This window comes from Canis lupus, chromosome 36 (genome assembly GCF_003254725.2).
Source record: "Canis lupus dingo isolate Sandy chromosome 36, ASM325472v2, whole genome shotgun sequence".
NCBI classification, from domain to species: domain Eukaryota; kingdom Metazoa; phylum Chordata; class Mammalia; order Carnivora; family Canidae; genus Canis; species Canis lupus.
Genome location: NC_064278.1, coordinates 26,298,202 through 26,320,406, shown reverse-complemented (window position 1 = coordinate 26,320,406; position 22,205 = coordinate 26,298,202). Strand labels below are relative to the sequence as shown.

The window sequence follows — 22,205 nt, the reverse complement described above, 5'->3', positions numbered from 1 at the left end:
ACACTGATGTACGTAAACAACATGGTAAAAAAAAAAAAAAACAAAGTCTCTGTCCTCTTTGGGAGCCCAAGCTTTAACGGAAAAAACCAACAAAGTAGAAAAGTAAAATATAGAGAATGTTGGTGATGATTCGGGCATGCAGCAAATCAGGGAGGAAAGGGAGATAGAAGTGTTAGGGACAGGGGCAACTTTGAATAGGGTGGTCAGAGGAGGCTTTACGAGGGGCTAACCCTTGGGCTCGGGTCTGATGTTGCGGGGGTGGGGTATGACAGGTAGAGAGAAAGGCTGTTTCGTGGTGGAGTCTTGATTATGCATTTTCAAGCAGATGCCGGGGTGGCTGCAGGAGGGAGGGAGAAAGCAGTCATCAGGGAGGCCGGAGCCAGACTGTGCCCAAATCATCTTGGTGCTGTCACGGTTGGAACACTCAGGAGTTCAAGAGTAATTCAGCATATTCTCTTGGTTTAAAATACGAGTGTTCTATTGGAATTTCACTGCCAGTTTATCCACCGCAATGACAATTATAAGATCTCACTTTAGCATTTCATATCCTCAAACGGTTGGCGCAACAAACCTCCACATAGACCTTTAACTAACTTATATTCTAAAACGTGTACTTTCGTGTTTTGCCGACAGAAGGTTTAACCCAGAATTTGATAACAAATAAGTAGTACATATTTTGGAACAAACAGCCTCAGAGAAACAAAGATATTAATAGGGGAAAACAGTAAATGTATTATTTTTATTAAAGTGTATCAATACCTAGAAACAATAAAGGGTACATTATAAATATGAATACAAAATAAGTAGATCACTTGAAATAGAAAAGTTTAACCATAAGTTAACTTTTAAAAGGATATCAATGGAAACAAATCATAATTTGTTAACTGTAAATGCCACTGTATGTAAGAATATAAACCTTTAAAATCTTGTTTAGATTTTTAAATAACTACAGCATGACTAGATATGTTAAGGATCCTTTAGGCATAAAAATTATTACTTAGAGACACCTAGCAAACCAAATACAGCTGACCTCTGAACAAAATGTGTTGAAACTACACAGGGCCTCTTAGTGCAGATTTTTCTGCAGTACAATACTGTAAATGTGTTTTCATTATGTGATTTTAATTTTTTTCTCTAATTGTTAGAATATAGTATATAATGCATATAACATACAAAATGTGCTGGTCACCTCTTTACATTATCAGTAAGGCCTCCGGTCCACGGTAGGCTGTTGGTATTTGTTTCAGGGGAGTCAGAAGTTACACATGGATTTTTTACTATGTGGGGGGTTGATGCCCCAACCCACATTGTTCAAGGATCAACTGTAATTTATTGTGCTGTATTTTTGTTTTAAAATGTACTGCAGTTTTGTTTATAAAGGTGTTAATTCATTAACTGAGTAATATTGTTAAAACAATGCTGACTTATATACTTGCTACACTTTGAGTATTTGAAGAAATTTTTTTTTTTTTTAAGATTTTATTTGAGAGACAGAGTGTGAGAGAGAGCATGAGTACGGGCAAGTGGAGAGGGAGAGGGACAAGCAGACTCCCCGCTGAGCAGAGGGCCTGATACGGGGCTTGATCCCAGGACTTGAGATCATTACCTGAGCCAAAGTCAGGGACAACCAACTGAGCCACCCAGGCGCCCCTGGAGGAATTACTTTTGAGGGGGGCTTTGTGCATTTGAACCTCATTTGAGTTACTAATAATCACACTGACAAATTCAGGAAAGTTCCCCACCACCACTGAAATTATCCACCAGAATCAAAGCAGGTTCCCTGTGTCAAACGCAAAAAAAATTTCTAATTCTATGTCCATACATTTCAATCAGGGTCAAAAGGGAAGAAGGGATACAGAAGTAAAGCTGCAGTAACAATTTTAAATATTGTACTCCATTTTCCCTGAAATCTTTCTCTTAGTCTAATGGTCTAAATTTTACCCAGAACCAAGAAAAATATTTCTTCAGTTTTCCAAAAATTTAAATAGTTCCTGTATTTTCCATTCAAATTATATATGATCACTAACGTATATTAAAGCACAAAGTTAGCAAAAGATTTAAAAAACATTAACCTCAAATAAATATAATTTTTATCATATGTTCCAGTATCTTTGTTCTACTTATCTTTTTCAGCTTGATAGGAAGGCTGTATATTTCTTTTAAATGTTTAAAAGCAAATGATATTTTAATTTCCTCCTCTCTCTAAAAATGGTAGAAAAAATCCATTTTAAAATAGAGGCAAAAAGTCCTTGAAACACTTTTCCTCTCCTCAAAACAAACCTATACTTGGTATGCATTTTTAAGACTTTTTAATATGGGAGACAGATGATCATTATAAACAATTTTCTTTTTATAAATAACTAGGTCTGACACAGTGACATATCCATGGGGCACACAAGAAACATGCTGTGCGTAACATATATAGGAGATACACCATTGCCTTATACAGTATCCCTAACTTAAAAAACTGAATTACATTCACTGATTTGTTTACCTATGTTAGATATAGCAAACTACTATCATTTAAGATAAAACAATATTGATGTTCAAAGCACTTCTGTAGCTGATACAGAAGGTATGTGTTTGCACCATAACCAGATAACTGACAACTAAGCACACAAACCAGAGACAAATAATATACTATCCGCTATGAACAAGTTCTAGTCAAGGCTCCATGTCACAACATCTAGTGGCTGAAGACTAAAGAGCACCTAGTAAAAAAAAAAAAAAAGATATTTAAATAAATGCTTTCGTGCAAATCGAATAGGTTCACTTAGCAAACCCTCAGCAATACTGACCATAAAGACAACATTATATATCAGTCTCATGCTTGAGAAGATTCCGCCTCCTTGGTCTGCTTCCAAGAGTTCACTGTAGGTAGGTCACCCACATTTGTTACTTCTCAACAGAAGCAGAGTTCATAGCTGTGCATGTGATGGCATCCTGTCAGGGTATAAGCAATCTCAAAACATCAGTTGCATTTATCAGTTCCACTTTTCGATCTTGACAGCGTAAGGAATATGCGTTCTCAAATACACGGAGGTACTCAATGTGCACTTTCCAACTTACACATAGGAATACGCTTGTTTTCTATAATGTGTATTTAAGAAGGGCTCGAGACTTTCTTAATAAAATCTAGATGGCGAATGAAATTTTCTAAGTCATGAAAGGCTATTCAAAAGCTATTAAATAAATTCTATCCCAATTACTGTGATTAATTTTAAATACACTTTATTCTGAATGATTCAAGTAGTATCTTTAAACAAATTTATAATGTACAGAGTTCAGCCTTGCCAATATGGAGACTTAATTTAAAAAAAAAAAAAAAGAAAAAGAAAGAAAACTATTCAAAGCCTCTTGCCAGAGATAAAATTGCAAATGATTTTAGGCTTTCTAACAAAGGACTTAAAATTTCTCACAAAACCATAGCTCTTCTTTCTTGAAAAATACATTCTCTAGTAGAATACCAAATTAGAAGACAGACTTGAACAAATCACACCCAAAGCATGATCCTTCACCATAAAATATATTCCCACAGATCCAAGGAGATAAAAAATTATGACATGTAACCCAAAAACAGAAAGCTAGGGACCTAGGATATGAAAAACAGCATGAGACCAGATCACCAAAAGAACCATAAGCTCACAATCACATGACAACATCTGTACAAAAGTTTTAAAAATTAAAAAATAAATAAATACAGGCAATAGAATTAAGTTAAAAATAAAAAGAAAGTTCATTTTCACAAAAGGACGTAAAATACTTTGTGAATACTGTAACCACTATATAAATACAGGCATACCCCAGAGATATTGCGGGTTCAGTTCCAGACTACAACAAAGTAAATATTGTGAGTCAAATGAACTGTGTGGCTTCCCAGTGCATATAAAAATTATGTTTACACTATAGTCTACTAAGTGTGCAATAGCATTATATCTAAAGAAACAATGTACATATCTTAATTTAAAAATACTTTATTGCTAAAAAATGCTAACCATCATCTGAGCTTTCAGCAATCCGTAATTTTTTTGCTGGTGGAGGGTCATGCCGTGATGTTGATGGTTGCTGAGTGATCAGGGTGGTGGTTGCTGAAGGCTGGGGGGACTGTGGCAATTTCTTAAAATAAGACAATAATGAAATCTGCCGCATTGATGGACTCTTCCTTTCACGAACAATTTCTCTGTAGCACGAGATACTGTTTGATAGCATTTTACCCACAGTGGAACTTCTTTCAAAATTGGAGTCAATCCTCTCAAACCCCGCTGCTGCTTTATCAACTAAGCTTATGTAGTATTCTAAATCCTTTGTTGTCATTTCGACAATCTTTACATCATCCTCACCAGGCGTAGATTCCATCTCAAGAAACCACTTCCTTTGCTCATCCATAGGAAGCAACTCCTCATCCATTACAGTTTTATCATGAGATTGAAGCAATTCAGTCACATCTTCAGGCTCTACTTCTAGTTCTAATTCTTTTGCTATTTTTACCACATCTGCAGTTACTTCCTCCACTGAAGTCTTGAACCCGTCAAAGTCATCCATGAGGCCTGGAATGAATGTCTTCCAAACTCCTGTTAGTGTTGACATTTTGACCTCTTCCCATGAATCACGAATGTTCTTAATGGCATCTAGAATGGTGAATCCTCTCCAGAAGGTTTTCAATTTACTTTGCCCAGATCCATCAGAGGAATCACTGTCTGTGGCAGCTATAGCCTTACGAAATGTATTTCTTAAATAATAAGACTTGAAAGCGGAAATGACTCCTTGGTCCATGGGCTGTAGAACGGATGTTGAGTTAGCAGGCATGAAAACAACATTAATCTCACTGTACATCTCCATCAGAGCTCGTGGGTGACCAGGTGCATTGTCAACGAGCAGTAGTATTTTGAAAGGAATCTTTTTTTCTGAGCAGTAGGTCTCAACCGTGGGCTTAAAATATTCAGTAAACCACGTTGTAAACAGATGTGCTGTCATGCAGGCTTTGTTGTTCCATTTGTAGAGCACGGGCAGAGTAGATTTAGCATAATTCTTAAGGGCCCTAGGATTTTCAGAATGGTATATGAGCATTGGCTTCAACTTAAAGTCACCAGCTGCATTAGCCCCTAGCAAGAGTGTCAGCCTGTCCTTTGAAGCTTTGAAGCCAGGCATTGACTTCTCCTCTCTAGCTATGAAAGTCCTAGATGGCATCTTCTTCCAATATAAGGCTGTTTCATCTACATTAAAAATCTGCTGTTTAGTGTAGCCACCTTCATTAATGATCCTAGCTAGATCATCTGGATAACTTGCTGCAGCTTCTACATCAGCACTTGCTGCTTCACCTTGCACTTTGATGTTACAGAGACGGCTTCTTTCCTTAAACCTCATGAACCAACCTCTGCTAGCTTCAAACTTCTCTTCTGCAGCCTCCTCACCTCTCTCAGCCTTCATAGAATTGAAGAGAGTCAGGGCCTTGCTCTGGATTAGGCTTTGGCTCAAGGGAATGTTGTGGCTGGTTTGATCTTCTATCCAGACCACTAAGACTTTCTCCATATCAGCAATAAGGCTGTTTCGCTTTCTTATCATTCGTGTGTTCACTGGAGTACCACTTTTAATTTCCTTCAAGAACTTATCCTTTGCATTCACAACTTGGCTAACTGTTTGGCGCAAGAGGCCTAGCTTCCGACCTATCTCTGCTTTCGACATGCCTTCCTCACTAAGCTTAATCATTTCTAGCTTTTGATTTAAAGTGAGAGACATGCGACTCTTCCGTTCAGTTGAACACTTAGAGGCCATCGTAGGGTAAATAACTGGCCTAATTTCAGTATTGTTGTGTCTCAGGGAGTAGGGAGGCCCGACAAGGAAGGAGAGATGGGGAAAGGGCCAACTGAATAGTCACCACATAAGCAGTATTTATCAGTTAAGTTCACCATATTACATGGGTCTGGTTCGTGGCACCCCAAAACGATTACAGTAGCAACATCAAAGATCACCGATCACAGACCACCAGAACAAATACAATTTCAATGAACAAGTTTGAAAGACTGTGAGAATTACCAAAATGTGACACCAAGACACAAAGTGAGCAAATGCTTTTGGAAAAAATGGTGCCAATACACTTCCTCAATGCAGGGCTGCCACTTTCAATCTGTAGCACATATAACATCTGCAAAGCACAATCAAGTAAAGTGCGCCTGCATTGTGTCAACCTTCAGATTTTGGTTATATCTTTTTGGGAGGTTTAAAGTATTAGTTTTTCATCTCAAATGCTTTACACAGAAATTGACCACCCTCTGAAATGGTAAGTGAAGTAGCACTTCAAGTTTTTTCCTTCATGAAAATATTGCTGGAATAGAAAAATACCAAAAGTCTTAATCAACTGATTTAACCTTTCCATGCTCGAATAAAGATTTTGAATGTAATTCTTTTTCTTCTACAGAAATCAAGCATTGGTAATACATTATTTTTTCTTAGCAAATCAAAGCAGCATTCGATCACACATTATAATACCAAAGAAAACATCATATAACTTAAAAATGTATTTATACTCTAGCTCAAGACAATCCATTCACCTCCATTTCTACTTGAAAAACGCCAAGACAGAAGTAAGTTTTTACTGGTCTACTTTTCAAAAACAAGGACGGGTAGCTGTAGGGGCCAATGCAGAAATTACAGTTGTCCTTTATCTGCTGGAATGTGACTCACAGACTGGTCACCCCTTTCTGACTCCTGTATGTTGTCACACTTAGTGCTTTCTTTGCCCTGTTGATATGTACGAAGCTGCTCCATGAAGCCAGCATTTGGACATATGGAAGGCCTTGCATTCTTCACCAAAGAAAAAGCACTGGTAAATGAGAGTTCTTCAGAATTCATCAGGAATCCTATTACAATTGCAGCAGCCCTGGAAACTCCTGCATTACAATGAACCAGAACCACTCCATCCTGTAACAAAATCAATGAAAAACCTCCATTATTCACTTGGAAAGGTTACTAAATCACTTGTACACTCTTACACTACTTGAAATTATAAAAGGAGGTTCATTTTATTAATTTGATTCAATGTATTCAATTAACAAAATTTAATTCACTGGGCAGCCCGGGTGGCTCAGCGGTTTAGTGCCGCCTTCAGCCCAGGGCCTGATCCTGAAGACCCGGGATCGAGACTCACACGTCAGGCTCCCTGCATGGAGCCTGCTTCTCCCTCAGCCTATGTCTCTGCCTCTCTCTCTCTCTCTCTCTCTCTCTCTCTCTGTGTCTGTCATGAATAAATAAAATCTTAAAAAAATATATATGTAATTCACTGTAAGCAACGAATGGAAAATAATCCGCCAATCAACCAACCAACTTCTCTTCCTACCCCTCCTCCCCCCGGAAATGAAATGCTTTGACAATGTATTTGGAATTTTGAAAAAGTATTTTTTATCAAACTGAAATAATCTACTAAAGTACATGTAAGAGCCTAATAAGCTTAGTAGATACATATCTATAACTAAGAGAAAAGTCACAGGTCATGTATGTGGAAACTTTTTTTTTCAAAAAAAGTTTGAAGACTTTATTTGAGAGAGAGAGAGAGACCTCGTGTGAGAGAGCAAGCACAAGTGGGAGGAGGCAGAGAGAGATGCAGGGTCCCCGCTGAGCAGTGAGCCTGATGCAACGTGGGGCTCGATCCCAGGACCCCAGGATCATTACCTGAGCCAAAGACAGACACCCAACTAACTGAGCCACCCAGGCGCCCCTGTTTTCTTATATATATGACTATTTCCAAATTTTAACTGCTTCTGTACAAGACGGGCTAACGCCAATACTCACTCTACATACATGGAACTTTTCTGTGTATAATAGCTCGTTTTTATGAGATTAAAGACATTTAAAAAATCATGTTTCAGTAAGTGATGAAAACTAGTAAGGAACTTCTCTCAAAACAAACCAGATGTTCCAAACAGACCCAGAGTGGTAAGCGAAATGAAAGATAACAGTCAATGTCATTTTTAGTATTTCCTGACTACACACTAGTCATCTGTTTTGAGCCATAATATGCCTTTGAAAATGAAACCAGCTTTATTTTCAGTCTTTTACACTATACATTCAGTGCCAGCTCATGTTTAATGTTAGTATTTTCTTCTTTCTTATATCTTGTATGTAACAGCCACCTTTCTGTTGCTTTTCTACAGCCTTTGAAATGACTTATTTACCTTTTATTACTCTGGTATCAAAATGTCCTCGCAAGTATTCCCACAGGGGCTTCTGGGTGGCTCAGTCTGTTAAGTGTCTGGCTCTTGGTTTCCGCTCAGGTCATGATCTCAGGATGGGGAGATCGAGCCCCATACAGACTCTGTACTCATTGAGGAATCTGCCTGAGATTCTCTCTCGCTCTCCTTCTACCCCTCCCCACCTCGTTCTCTTAATAAATAAATCTTAACAGAAAAAAAAAAGTATTCTCAGAAAAGTTATTGGCTTTATAGCCCCTTTCCAGAACTCAAAATAGTAATAATTTAAAAACTTATAAAGTGGGGCACCCGGGTGGCTCAGCGGTTTAGTGCCTGCCTTCAGCCCAGCACATGATCCTGGAGACCCAGGATCGAGTCCCACGTCGGGCTCCCTGCATGGAGCCTGCTTCTCCCTCTGCCTGTGTCTCTGCCTCTCTCTCTCTCTCTTTCCATGTCTCTCATGAATAAATAAATAAAATCTTTAAAATAGACAGATAGATAGATGATAGATAGATAGATAGATAAAAACTTATAATTTTTTCTTTGCACTTGCTGTTGTCCTCTCCCTGGAAAGCCTTTGTTCCTCTTCTTGGTCCAGCTAACACTGGCTTCTGTTCTAAGAAGTCTGTCTCTCTCTGAGTGAGATGGGGTCGGGGGAATAGCTCAGCCATCTTTGGGTACTGTGTCCTTAGTGCAATTTGAGGCACATAGTAGATATTCCAAAATGTTTGCCAAGCAAGTAAATTAATTTTGTTCTCCATTTCCAAGAAGAAAGTGTTCTCCTACAAATTTGAATCACTGTTTTGCTATGGGCAGACAGGAATCATGTTATAGTATTTCCAGTTTATCAAGCATCCTGTTTTCATGCTGTTGTGAATAAATTTTCAACTAGACCTTAAGCTCTTTGAGGGCAGCAGTATGTACGTATCCCTCATATCTTCTCAGAATAAGTAATTAATATTTATTGACAGATTAATGAACCAAGTTTAGGTTTTTATTTTTTTTTTCTTTTTAAAGGTTTTTTTTTATTTATTTATTCATGAGAGACACAGAGAGAGAGAGAGAGAGAGAGAGGCAGAGACACAGGCAGAGGGAGAAGCAGGCTCCATGCAGGGAGCCCAACGCGGGACTCGACTCCAGGTCTCCGGGATCACACCCTCGGCTGAAGGCGGCGCTAAACCGCTGAGCCACCTGGGCTGCCCAAGTTTAGGTTTTTAAATGAATCTTTTGATAAATAAAAAAATATCAAAACGCTACCAGTAGTTATGTCCACATGGTGTAAGAAGGGTGAATTTTTACTTATCTTTGTATTTGTCAATTTTTCTACAATGACATAATTTACTTACATCATGTTTTTAAAATCACATCTCATAAAATGAGTAATAAAGTAAACATGGAATATCAAATACGTATTTTGATATTAACAAAACCTTTTGTACATAAAAAAAAAAAGGGAGTCAAATAAATTTTCATGAAAGAACTCTTATGACCATACAGGTTACCCTACTATATATACCCTCATGTGTATTTCTATCCCTTCAGGTATAAACCTAACAAATAATGCATGACACAGAGATAGTGGAAAGGCAGAGAAACCAAACAACAGGGTTTTCACAAGTTCAGAGGACAATGAGAAAACACATGGGAAACCAGAAGAGATCCCATTTGGCAGCTGCAGGTAGAAAGATAAAACAAGCAAGTAGGGTCTAGAAAGGTAGTTTTGAAATACTCAATTCACTGAGTAATCACATTTATTAAAACTCTGCATATGCAACAGAGAAAGTTACAAAAAGATCTCTTCTAGAAAAAAAAAAAAGAAAATTCAAGAATTCCATCGCTCAAACTAAGTATGTATTAATCTGAAGAGTAAAGAGTTTTCAGGGCAAGGAAATACTGGCTGAGGTTAGGAATGCATCATAAAACTGCTTGAGAAATCAGAATAGATTATGGAATTCCAGCACATCTTGTAGCAGAAACATCTTAGGTACCTCCTCAGATTCTCTTGCTGCCATCATCTCATGGGCTTGCTGCACCTCAGCCTCCACCCCTGTGGCCAACTGCTCCCCTTAGGCCTGATGAGCATTGCTTGCCTAAGAAGGCCTGGCTCTTGCCCTGTGCTGGTCTCTGCATAAACAAGTACACCCTGAACTTCTGAATGTGGATGAAAAGTCAGACCACAGGCCACTGAGCTTGGCTCCAAGGCAGCTGCAGAAGGAGTGGAGTGCTGTCACCAGGCGTTGGGCGACCAGTCACCACCCCCTGCCCCTCCCCGTGGATAAACTTTGACCAGCCTAGCGCAGGAGCTGACAGAGAGCCAGACAGATACGTGCTCTCCCCTCTCCCTCCCAAAGTCGGTGTGGAGGAGTGATTTCTTTGGGCTCCCTGCGGGGAGGTGCCTTATGTGGCAGAGCAGATACACCTGCTGAGCACCCGACTGTGTCACACGCAGCTCATGGTGCACTGTGCTTGGCAAAGTAAATGCACCAGCTCACGTGGCTGCGCATCCTGTCCTGAGTCACCTCCCTTTCTACCCACTCTCACTGCCCGTGGATTCCACCTCTCACCTGAAGCACCAGCTCTTAATCTTGGTCTCAGGGTCTGTGTTTTAGGAAACCCAAGCAAAGGAAACTTCTACTTAACTGTTACCCTTTCCACTTGCAACATGGACACATCTTCTAACATGAATATCATTTGGATGATGCCTACATTTTTCTCTTCCCATGTAAGGTCTACCTCACATCTCCCTAGAGAAGCAGCTAACACGGAAACGTTATCTTGTTTATTTTCGCACTATCAGCCGGCACATTGGAATGGTATGATGTAGACCCTATAAAATTTTTCATGAGAGAAAACACTGGGCAGTATTAGGCCTTGAATCAGAAACTCTCTTCCTCTTCTTTTATCTAAATATCTGCTATTAAATAAAGCTGAATGGCAGTCATTTTGCAGATGACCTAATGGAAAGCACCTAGAACAGTGCTGGGGATGTAAGGCATTCAATAAATATTACTAAATAAAAGGAAGGAAGGGAGAGGGAGGAAAAAAGGGAAGGAGAAAAGGTAGAAAGGAAATCATTAGCCAGAACTCAGCTAAGCTGGATTCTGATTGTTAGAGGTGCCCCAGGGGAGTTAACTTTACTCTTTAAGTGCTTCTATCTATTTATCTCACATGAATTTTGTAAGAAATTATATACTAACTAAAAATGATGTCATTTCAAGGTACAATTACTGGTAACAGCCAACCTAGAAGCCCAATGTTGACTTGACTCTATTACCAAAGTTGAAGCATTATATTATCTGTTGGTCTTTTGAGGTCAGAAAACCAATGGACAGCTTCTGAACAACGTTTTCATACAATATCAGTAAAGCAATACACATATAGTCCTTAGAGCGGCCTATAATTTTCTACTGTTGACAATGCATAAATTCACTACTAGCCTTACCACAGCCACAAAAATGCATATTAACCTTTGTAAATACATTAAGAGGCCTACAGCAGCATCTATCCCTTACTCCACCTTATCTTGCAAATTGGTCAGAGGGCAGGTGGTTATAAATCATCAAAAGAGGGATCCCTGGGTGGCACAGCGGTTTGGCGCCTGCCTTTGGCCCAGGGCGCGATCCTGGAGACCCGGGATCGAATCCCACATCGGGCTCCCGGTGCATGGAGCCTGCTTCTCCCTCTGCCTGTGTCTCTGCGCCTCTCTCTCTCTGTGACTAAAAAATAAATAAATAAATAAAAATAAAAAATAAAAAATAAAAAATTTAAATAAATAAATAAAAATAAATAAATAAAAAATTTAAAAAATAAATAAATAAAATAAAATAAAAAAATAAATCATCAAAAGAAATCTAAGCATATATAAACACAGGGAAGTTCAGTAAGTGGAGAATTTTATCTCCTAACACTTCTCAGGAAGCCCAGGAAGATGAGAAATTAATGTTAAGAGTAAATATCTCATTGAAGGGCGCCTGGCTGGCCCAGCCAATACCGCATGCAACTTGTGATCTCAGGGTCATGAGTGCGAGCCCCACGCTGGGCAGAGAGATTACTTTTAAAAAAAAAAAAATCTCACTAAGAAAAAAAAATTGGAGAACTAAATAGTTGTAGATGTTCATGAAAGATTGTTGGAGGGGAAATTTCATAGTGGTTCTCTCTGTATTCATTTCAAAAAGAATTAAGATTGGATAACAGATGGTCTCTTAAAATTTCTGCCTTTGAAGAACCTGTGGATCACAATAAAACTTACCTTTGCTTTTGCTTGTTCAATAAATTCAAAACATTCTGGAAAATAAGACAGGATATTGGTTTCAGGAAGATCCAATATAGAAATGCTCTTATATATAAAGTCACCGAGGAAAGCATTTTCAACTCCATATGCAACATTGAGAATGTGGGTCACCTTAAAGAAAAAAAGAGGATGGTTTTTAACATTCTTTAATGAATTAATACTAGGTTGATCAAAAAGAGAATGGCATGTTGAGATCTGTAACAAGAATAAACAATTTAGGCATCACTCACTTGAATAATTCTTGCAGGAAGCCTTCTCCGACTGCCCATCCCTCGCCAGAAGTGCTAATTCTACATTCCCATGGCACCCTCTACTTGCCTTAATTAGGCATTTAGAGATTATTTGTCTCCCTTGTGGTACTAGAAACTCCATGAGGGTACAAACCATGTTTGGTTTATTATTATTATAAGTAAGTACTGTTGAGTAAGCAGTGACTTTAGCACAGAAAGTACTTAAAATACTTGTCGGGGAACAAAAAAATCAATGATTATCCACATAAAAAACAGGAATAAGGAAAGTGCATCAGTAACACAACCTTCCCTTTCAATAATTATTTCCCAGTTTTCCTTCATATTCTTTATACATATGATGGTTCTTAAGTGTGCTGCACATTAGAATCACTCGATGAGTTTGTAAAATATGTCAAAGCCACCAGGCCTCAAACCCAGAGATTCCCATGAATTAGTCGTGTTGAAAGGACAGTCACAAAAGATTTTCTTTCAAATGGTACACAGAAGCAACTTTCTACTCCATCTATGCATTTGAATTCCTTTCCTACAGTCTACCAAGCATATGGAAGGAGCCAAGTGGAAAGTCAATTAGAAGAATCTGAAAGCTAAATGGATCAGAAAAATAAGGCCCTGTTTCTTGTCGTGACATGCCTCTCTGTACTCTTCTTTTTCTTCACATGGGTGTTAGGTTTTGCCTATTTCTGTATTTTCACGTATTTCACGCATATCTTAGAATATCTGTCCAGCTGTGCCTCTCTTGCCCCACTGCCCTCATAGTTGCAACTCCAGCAGTGCCCTACTCCTCCTAGCACAGCTGACTAGATTCAGGCAGACACTGGACTTAAACAAGACTGATCAAATTATTTTTAGAAATTTAAAAAACAGGTGTATAAGACAGCTAGAGTGGTCCACAAACTTCAGAGCTTTAAGACAGCCACTTTCTATTAGTGCTCAAATAAACTGAAAAAAATTCTGCTCCTAAGAATAGAGTAGATGTGTAGAGAGAGGCCGTGACACCAGTGGGAGAGAGGGACCCTCTTGGATGGCAATCGATTCTCTAGCACAGCCACTCTCTGCCCCCAGAGATCCCCCTGAATCATTATACACATTCTCCTTCCTTCCTCTGGTGTTTGTGCTTCCCAACACAAAGAACACTGGTTAAGACACTACAGGAGTTAGGCCTTATGAAGAGAAAGCCACAGGCCATTACCTAACTGCCTTGTAGAAGACAACAGAAAAACCCTCAAATGTCTACTAAAAAAAGACTTTTAAAAAAATATTTTTTTAATTTATTCATGAGAGACAGAGAGAGAGAGCAGAGACACAGGCAGAGGGAGAAGGAGGGTCCCTGCAAGGAGCCCAACGTGGGACTCCATCCCAGGACCCTGAGATCACAACCTGGCCAAAGGTAGATGCTCAACTACTGATCACACCCTGGGCCCTAAGAAAGACTCTCGAATACAGAGGAGATGGGAGAACTAGAAAGAAAGATAAGAACATTTTTAGAAGATAAAGTCTGAAGTGTCCTCCTGCTTTCCCCAGTGAAGTCTTATCTATGTCAAGTCACTCAACACCAGTATACTCGTGACTGGGATTATGATTTTGCCCTTAATTATATAACCTCATCCAATGTTTCACATTATTGATGTGTCTCCCTTGTCTTTACGACTATATTCTACATTCCCAAAAGACCAGGAAAGAGGTCTCTTATATACAGATGTACTCATGCATGTATATATATCTCACTATCTATATATCTTCACAGCATTATGGAGAACACCAAATGCGAATCTTGGGAAAACCTGCTGAAAGGTAAAAGTGCTTTATGAATATGGTGGGTTACCAATGCCTGGGGAATTTAGTTGTTGGGAAATACAATTTACGTGTGTACTGATTGGTTCTGATAAAAAAAGAAAAAAAAATTGTACTGAGTTACAGGTGGTGTTGGGGATGGGGACCCAGTCTAAAACCCTTTCCAGTAATTAAACCTACTTCCAAAATGTAGTTATGGAGGTCCTGACTAGAGTGGTTGCCCTTGGGATGCCCTTTGTAACAGGGATAATAATAGCCCCTTTACTGAGAACTTAGTACGTGCCAGGCATATAAGTTATCTCACTTAATCCTCACGTTTAGGTATTATGATTTCCAATTTTAATAAACTTTCATATTTTGAAACTGGTTCAAAAATCGTAACATTATAAAAAAGAAGCAGTAAGAAGCCTTGCTCTCACCCTGTCCCTATCCACTCCATTATCTACCACCTACATGGTAACTACTTTTGTTGGTTTCCTGTACATTCTTCTAGAGCATCTTTAGGCAAATCATTTATCCCCTTTCTTAAACAAAGGGAACACCTTGGGTTCCTCTCTCACTTAAATATGTCCTGGAGATTTTCTCACATCAGTATTTACAGACCCTTTTCTTGGTTTTTTTTTTTTTTTTTTTTTTTTTATAGCTATACAGTATTCTATGGTGTGAATGTACTATTATTTATTTAGCCAGTTCCCTCCCTATCAATGAACATGTGGGTTGTTTTCAATGATTTGCTATTATGAACAATACGGCAGTAAGTAACTTGGAACATTTTATGTTATAGTCTGTTTTCTATTTTCCATAGAGCTTTATAGGGCACACACCAGGCACTCAGATATCTTATTAATATAAAGCAACTATTATTACTGTACCTAAACATTAAAATGAAATTCCTATCGAAATTTCTGAAATGATCCTCCACAAGAGAATTTCTATTCATTATAGCATTTAAGTCCTAGAATAGCCCTTTGAAACATGCCATGCATTTAAATGAATAATCTAAATTTTGCCAAATTGTGAAACTTTTCACTAAACCCTCTTATTCAGCTGCCTAGTTTACCTTTGCTTCTTTTAGGCATCTAACAGGGTCACGTGTACAGAGACAGAGGGACCTTTTAAACTTGCTGGGTTCACATAGCCAGGATGAACGTGAATTTGAACTAGCGTATTGTAAGGGGGGCTAGATAATGAAACACTTGCCAATGAATGAACTTATCAGTTTTTCTATTTTGCATTCTTTCCCCAAGAAAAACTAACTTATTAATGTAAGCAAGACTTTGAAACTTGTTCTACTTATGTTAAAATATTAATCTAAGAAGCGCCTGGGTGGCTCAGTCAGTTAAATGTCTACCTTCAGCTTGGGTCATGATCCCACGGTCCTGGGATTGAGCCCCAAGTCAGGCTCCCTGCTCAGCCTCTTATTTATCTGACTTTGTGTCAAATAAATACAATCTTTTAAAAAAAAAAATTGACCTAAGATGGATCCTATTAGGAAATAACAGTAACTCTCATATCCTTATGTGATTCCAGGCCATGATCTCTTATTGTCATGCAGTTATTATTATAACTGTTACTGCAACTACCTGCCAACTAGTCTCCCCACCTTTAGTTTGTGCAACACTCCAATTTATTTTCTATACTTCCTCTGACAAACAATTTTCCTAAACTGCCAATTTAGAAATCTGGTCTTTTCTCTGGGTAAAGACCTTCAAAGACTTTGGCGTCAAGTCCAAAGCGTTTACTCTGGCTTACATGGACTTTTGGGATCTGACTCTTGCTTATATCTCTGGCCCTATTTCTTGGTATCCTCTTTCTCACTCTCTATTCCTGGGCTACTGAACTTTTTTTATTTTCCTCTCTCTCTGAAAGCATTAGCCTTTCTCTTACTTCTAGGCCTCTACACAAATCATTTCTGCCTGTTCCCTCCCCATCCCATTCAGAGCACACTTCAGTATCATTGCCTCCAGGAAGATTTCCCTGACCTTACAATCCCTAACCCAACCCAATCCAAACAAACATGGCTGAAGGGCATCATCTCATACACTCTCCAATCGCACCTGCATTTTCCCATCAAAGTACATAGTACTCTGTCCTGAAGGTGCTTATCTGTCTTTCTCCCCTCCATGTCCCTTGGATTATAAGCATCACGTGAATAAAAACCTCTTGCATTCCTCAAACCATAGCAATTCCATGATGCTGAAATATTGCTTGACAAAGCAGATGGCTGAAATTCTTTTAGGAAATACTGAAATAAGTAATAAATCACATCCGTTGAGGGTGAGAGATGGCACTGGGGAAGAAGTGGTATGTGAGGTGGGGACTTGGACATGGGTAGATCTTGGACAAGAAGAGAGGAAAGTCTATCCCACACATAGGAACTACGTAAGCAGAGGCAAGAAAAAGCAATTCAAAGTCAGGTTCATGAGAATACATGAAGGGAGACAATATAAAACTGGAAAGTTGGGTTACAAATCCACACATTCTAATTAGGTACAATAATTTTTGCAACTTTATTAAAATGACAACTAAAAAATTAAACTCTGAAATGGGGAGGGGCCCCTTGGTGGTGCAGTCAGCTAAGTGTCCGACTCTTGGTTTCAGCTCAGGTCTTGACCTTGAGATCAAGCCCTGCATCGGGCTCCAAGCTCAGCAAGAAATTTGCTAAAATTTTCTCTCCCTCTTCCTCTGTCCCTCCCAGTGCTTGCTCATTCTCTCTCTCTAAAAATAAATTTAAAAAACCCCACCACCAAAAACTCTGAAATGGACTAATAACTTCCTAAATAACTGTAATAATTAAAATACTTCCTATACACGGTGCCAGACCTGAAGCATTTTTTTTACCTTGTGCTTTTTCAGAGTATCCAGATCATGAGCAGCATCTTGTGACCCTATAAGAAATAAATCATATCACCATGATCATAAAAACAATCATCCTTTTTAATCTAATTTTTACAATAATCCTATTAGTTATTCATTTATTTTAAAAATACAACTTGGGAGGACTTCAACGCAGCACTCTAAAAGACAATTTAGAAATATTCATTAAGGGGTGCCTGGGTGGCTCAGTTGGTTAAGCACATGCCTTTGGCTCAGGGAACCTGCTTCTCCTGCTCCCACTCCCCCTGCTTGTGCGCTGTCAACCAAATAAATAGAAACATTGATTAAAAAATATTCATTTTGTATATATCTTGTCTTCTAAAATCCCACTTCCAGCAATTTGTCTTAAAAGTCCCTGGTATTGCAAAGATTAGCTATCAGGATGTTCATTATAGTATTGTTTATAATACAAAAAACAAACAAAAACTCCAAAACAAATAAAAATTTTCAACCAAAAGCCTAATAATAAGGGTTGGGTTAAATAAGATAGGGTACACTGATGTAGTGAAATATATATATACAACCATTAAAATGAGACTGCACAGGCACCTGGCTGGCCCAGTGCATAGAGTATGTGACCCTTGATCTCAGAGTCATGAATTTGGGTCCCACGTTCGGGATAATTTACTTAAAAACAAACAAACAAAAAACAACCCAATGAGAATACAGAAGGCAAGGAAATATATTCTCGATATATTAGGTGATGATACCATTAGGTTACAAAACACCATCATCCATTTTTATATATAAAAAAAAATGTATATGCCTAAAAATGAAAAGGAAGTACTTTGAACAAAATATTTACAGTGGGTTTATCGGTGATTTTTCTTTGTCATGCTCGTTTGTGTTTTTTACAATACATACCTATTTCTTTTGTAACTTGAAAAAGGGTATTAAAAAACCACCCATAGAATGACTTGGCGCCATTTGGCTATGGAATACCAAATAGCTTAGAGCAAACACTGCTGGTCCCTGAATTCCACCCACATTCCGTGTACCAACAGGGCCATCCCCTTGTACCAGTTCTTCCTGTCAGAGCTGGCTCTCCAGATCTACCAAACTTGGAAAATGACTCTGGCTAATAAGCAAGATCAAACAGGAGATAACTGGTTAAAACAAAGTGAGTTAAAACATTTGAAAACACAGGGCATTTATTATTTAAAGATTTCAAATATTTTACTTTCCTAAATTAGGATCCATTTCTATGCACAATGTTTTTCTCACCATACCTACCTGGGGAACCTGCCAGCTTCTATTATGTGATTTTTAGATAGCTGAGAAGCCAGCAAGTACACTGGTGGGCCGATATTCTCCTAGTAATCTGAAACACACTGGTTTCTTACCGAGCCTACACTTAACTCTATTCCTAAAAATTAGTCTATCAAAATATCAACATCTGTTAAAGCTGGATGGTGGATACGTAGCTTTCTGTACTATTACGGCTTGTAATTTTCTATACATTTGAGATACTTCGCAATTAAAAAATAATTTTAGTTTCCTGCAGGAAGTTCTAAATCATCTCTGGGGGAAAAAAATGGCTTCCAATAAATTCAATGCTATTATTCTTGAGACCAAAAAAATGCAACTTGTATGCTCTGCCTTTTCAAGCAATAAGAAAATCATGAGTGTGTTAATAGGTGGGGCAACAATTTAGTCAGCATAAATGGATTTCAGGTAATTGGCTTGTATGTGTCATCTAATATTTGGTAGCATTAGAGTTCAAGTTAATTTTCTCTAAATTCTAGATATAAACATCAGCTTTTCTCCTTTTTTAAGTGGTTGCTTTGTGTTACAGTCCTGTGTTAAATTTTTATTGGGAAGATACCTCATTGGGCAGCCTTGGTGGCTCAGCGGTTTAGCGCCGCCTTCAGCCCAGGTTGTGATCCTGGAGACGCGGGATCGAGTCTCACATCGGGCTCCCTGCATGGAGCCTGCTTCTCCCTCTGCCTGTGTCTCTGCCTCTTTATCTGTTTCTTGAATAAATAAAATCTTAAAAAAAAAAAAAAAAACATTATACCATACTGGGGCAGCCCGGGTGGCTCAGCGGTTTCATGCCGCCTTCGGCCTGGGGTGTGATCCCAGAGCCCCGGGATCGAGTTCCATGTTGGGCTCCCTGCATGGAGCCTGCCTCTCCCTCTGCCTGTGTCTCTGGCTCTCTCTCTGGGTCTCTCATGAATAAATAAATAAAATCTTAAAAAAAAAAATAAAATAAAATTCTACCATAGTATTTTAAACCATTATTGCTACAATGGAAGCTGAATAACCAAAAAAGGTGCCTGGGCGTGTTTTCCTTCCTAGGAAGAGTGGTGTGCAAGTCCTGGGTAAACCTTTCAGACTAGCTAAATGACCCCTTAATTTTTCACTGGGCTTCAGAAACTAGCTGGGGACATTTATCTGAAATGCAAGATAGCTCATGGAGCGATTAGTGCACTGCATAACACAGTAACAAATCCGGTGTGAGCTGTGATTAATTTGTTTCAAAGACTTTTCACCACCTCAGGATAACCCTGTGAGAGAAACAGATACCTTGGCCTTAGTTTTACAGGCAGTTTCTTGGGGAACCACAGAGAATGAAGGACTTGTGCTAGTTCATCTACCAAGAGGCCGAGGAAGACTGAAAACCTGACTCCCTGGGGCATCCTAAACCACAGTGTAGACCAGGAGTGGATCAGACTCGGGCTAGATGCCCAGCTCTGTCATGTACTATGCGTGTTAGCTTGTGCAAACTACCTAACCCTTGTTAAATCCAGTTCCCATCTGTGAAACGGAGCTGATCATCCCTACTTTTTTTTTTAATATTTATTTATTTATTCATGAGAGACAGAGAAAGAGGCATAGACACAGGCGGAGGGAGAAGCAGGCTCCATGCCGGGAGCTTGACACGGGACTCGATCCTGGGACTCCAGGATCAGGCCCTGAGCTGAAGGCGGTGCCAAACCACTGAGCCACCCCGGCTGCCCCGATCATCCCTACTCTATAAAGAAAGGTGGTGTTTTTGTTTTGTTTTGTTTTTAAAGGAGATGCTGTGTGTGCTGCACAACAGGATGTGGCTATTTCTGACGCCCACCAGCTCAGGGTTTGTTCTACTCAAGAATGCATATATATGGACAAATCACTGGTCTTTCCAAGTCATAATTTCTCTATTCACAAATGAAAAAGAATCCAAATCGACTTAACACATTGCTGTCTTTTTTTTTTTTTTTTTTTTAAAAGGACTAGTGTAGGGGATCCCTGGGTGGCCCGGCAGTTTAGCACCTGTTTTCAGCCCAGGGTCTGACCCTGGAGACCCAGGATCGAGTCTCACGTCGGGCTCCCTGCATGGGGCCTGCTTCTCTGCCTCTCTCTCTCTCCCTCTCTCTGTCTCTTATGAATAAATAAGTTAATAAATAATCTTAAAAAAAAAAAAAACTACCGTAACAAACTCTTGCCAAGCCAACAGGTGTGTGTGCTTTTCATACCTGTGCTTCATTTACTATCTGTGGACCACGCACTGTATAGGGAAACAATATTCTCCACCATACAAGAAATCATAAAACTGGGATGCCTGGATGGCTCAGGGGTTGAGCGTCTGCCTTGGGCCCAGGGCATGACCCTGGGGGTCCTGGAATCCAGTCCCACATCGGGGTCCCTGCATGGAGCCTGTTTCTCCCTCTGTGTCTCTGCCTTTCTCTGTGTCTCATGAATAAATAAATAAAATATTTTTTTTAAAAAAGGGAAATCATGGGCAGCCCCGGTGGCTCAGCGGTTTAGCACCACCTGCAGCCCAGGGTGTGACCCTGGGGTCCCAGGATCGAGTCCCGCATCTGGCTCCCTGCAGGGAGCCTGCTTCTCCCTCTGCCTGTGTCTCTGCCCCTCTCTCTCTTTGTCTCTATGAATAAATAAAAAAATAAAATATCTTTTAAAAAAAAGGAAATCATAAAACTATCAAATCCACAGCTACAAAGTAAAGTCTCCTATTCCTTCAAGTCTTGCATCCCTCCGTAAGACTCCGAAAGCAGGCCCTTGGATGGGCTGCGGGAGGCTGGCCTTCCACCGGGTTCCCAGCAGCCCAGGAGGCAACAGGCACTTGGCTGGTTCGTTTCTGTGACCTCAACCCTTGCCTCTTCACAGTCCTACCTAATGAAAGCATTCCCTTTAACTTGATGATTTGGGAGCCTATACCCGTGTATAATCCGAGAAAATGCAACGTGGACATGCTATCCTGCAGAGAAAAAAAAAAAGCACCAGGCCGTAAGCTGTTCTCGAATCCAAGATCCAAGCAGCAGGTGCGGTGCGCTCCCAGCACCTGGGCTGCCTGCGGGTTATGCTGTGGGGCAGACACCACCGGCCGGCCCTCGCCAAGTCCCGAATCTGAGAAATAACGAGACATTTCGGCTTTTCGGGAAGCTGCGTGATGAGACTAGAGCACCGCGCATCCGGGGGTTGGGGGGGACCCGAGGAAGATTCAGGGCCCGCAGGGGGGGCGGAGGCAGCGGCAGGTGCGCGGACTCACCCAGCAGCAACCAGGGCTTCAGGACGGCGACCCGCAGGTCGAGGCTGAGGTCCGGCACGAATCCGCAGCTGCCCCCGCGGCCCGGCGGCCCGGCCTCCACCACGACACGCCGCGCGCCGTCCCATGTTTCTACGGTGGTCCTCCCGGTCAGCGAGGTCACCCTGGTGCATTGCTTCCGCAGGCCCTTCCGGGAGAAGGCGCGAATTTCCTGGCTGAGGGCGTGCATCCCCCGCGCCCCCGGCGCCCCGCCACCCGCGGCCGGCCAGCCCGGGCGGAACCGGAAACGGCCGGGGGAGGAGCGCGGAGTGCGCCTGCGCCGG

At 40.2% G+C, this 22,205-nt stretch overlaps 2 protein-coding genes and 1 long non-coding RNA gene across 3 annotated transcripts; 1 reads left to right on the top strand and 2 right to left on the bottom strand.

Annotated features, from left to right (window-relative positions):
• Positions 1 to 1,482: 1,482 nt before the first annotated feature.
• Positions 1,483 to 5,772, bottom strand: TIGD1 (tigger transposable element derived 1). The gene is made up of 2 exons (XM_049106239.1): positions 2,799 to 5,772; positions 1,483 to 2,711 (listed from the first exon to the last, which is right to left on the bottom strand). Exon 1 carries the CDS (start codon positions 5,770 to 5,772, stop codon positions 3,991 to 3,993), a length of 1,782 nt encoding a protein of 593 aa, XP_048962196.1. The 3' UTR covers positions 1,483 to 2,711; positions 2,799 to 3,990.
• Positions 1,483 to 22,185, bottom strand: DUSP19 (dual specificity phosphatase 19). The gene is made up of 4 exons (XM_025460421.3): positions 21,886 to 22,185; positions 17,358 to 17,404; positions 12,433 to 12,585; positions 1,483 to 6,918 (listed from the first exon to the last, which is right to left on the bottom strand). Exons 1-4 carry the CDS (start codon positions 22,109 to 22,111, stop codon positions 6,646 to 6,648), a joined length of 699 nt encoding a protein of 232 aa, XP_025316206.1. The 5' UTR covers positions 22,112 to 22,185; the 3' UTR covers positions 1,483 to 6,645.
• LOC125754432 (uncharacterized) lies at positions 18,915 to 20,752 on the top strand. The gene is made up of 2 exons (XR_007408622.1): positions 18,915 to 19,235; positions 20,380 to 20,752. It is a non-coding gene; the product is annotated as an uncharacterized LOC125754432 (long non-coding RNA).
• Positions 22,186 to 22,205: the final 20 nt, after the last annotated feature.

Bases quoted from the DNA above. Each gene is read 5' to 3' on its own strand.
- TIGD1 (XM_049106239.1), bottom strand. From the start codon at position 5,772: ATGGCCTCTAAGTGTTCAACTGAACGGAAGAGTCGCATGTCTCTCACT.
- DUSP19 (XM_025460421.3), bottom strand. From the start codon at position 22,111: ATGCACGCCCTCAGCCAGGAAATTCGCGCCTTCTCCCGGAAGGGCCTG. The intron at 17,405-21,885 runs GTGAGTCCGCGC...TATTTCTTATAG, and splicing joins GAAGCCCTGGTTGCTGCTGG to GGTCACAAGATGCTGCTCAT. The intron at 12,586-17,357 runs GTAAAAAAAATG...TTTTTCTTTAAG, and splicing joins ATACTCTGAAAAAGCACAAG to GTGACCCACATTCTCAATGT.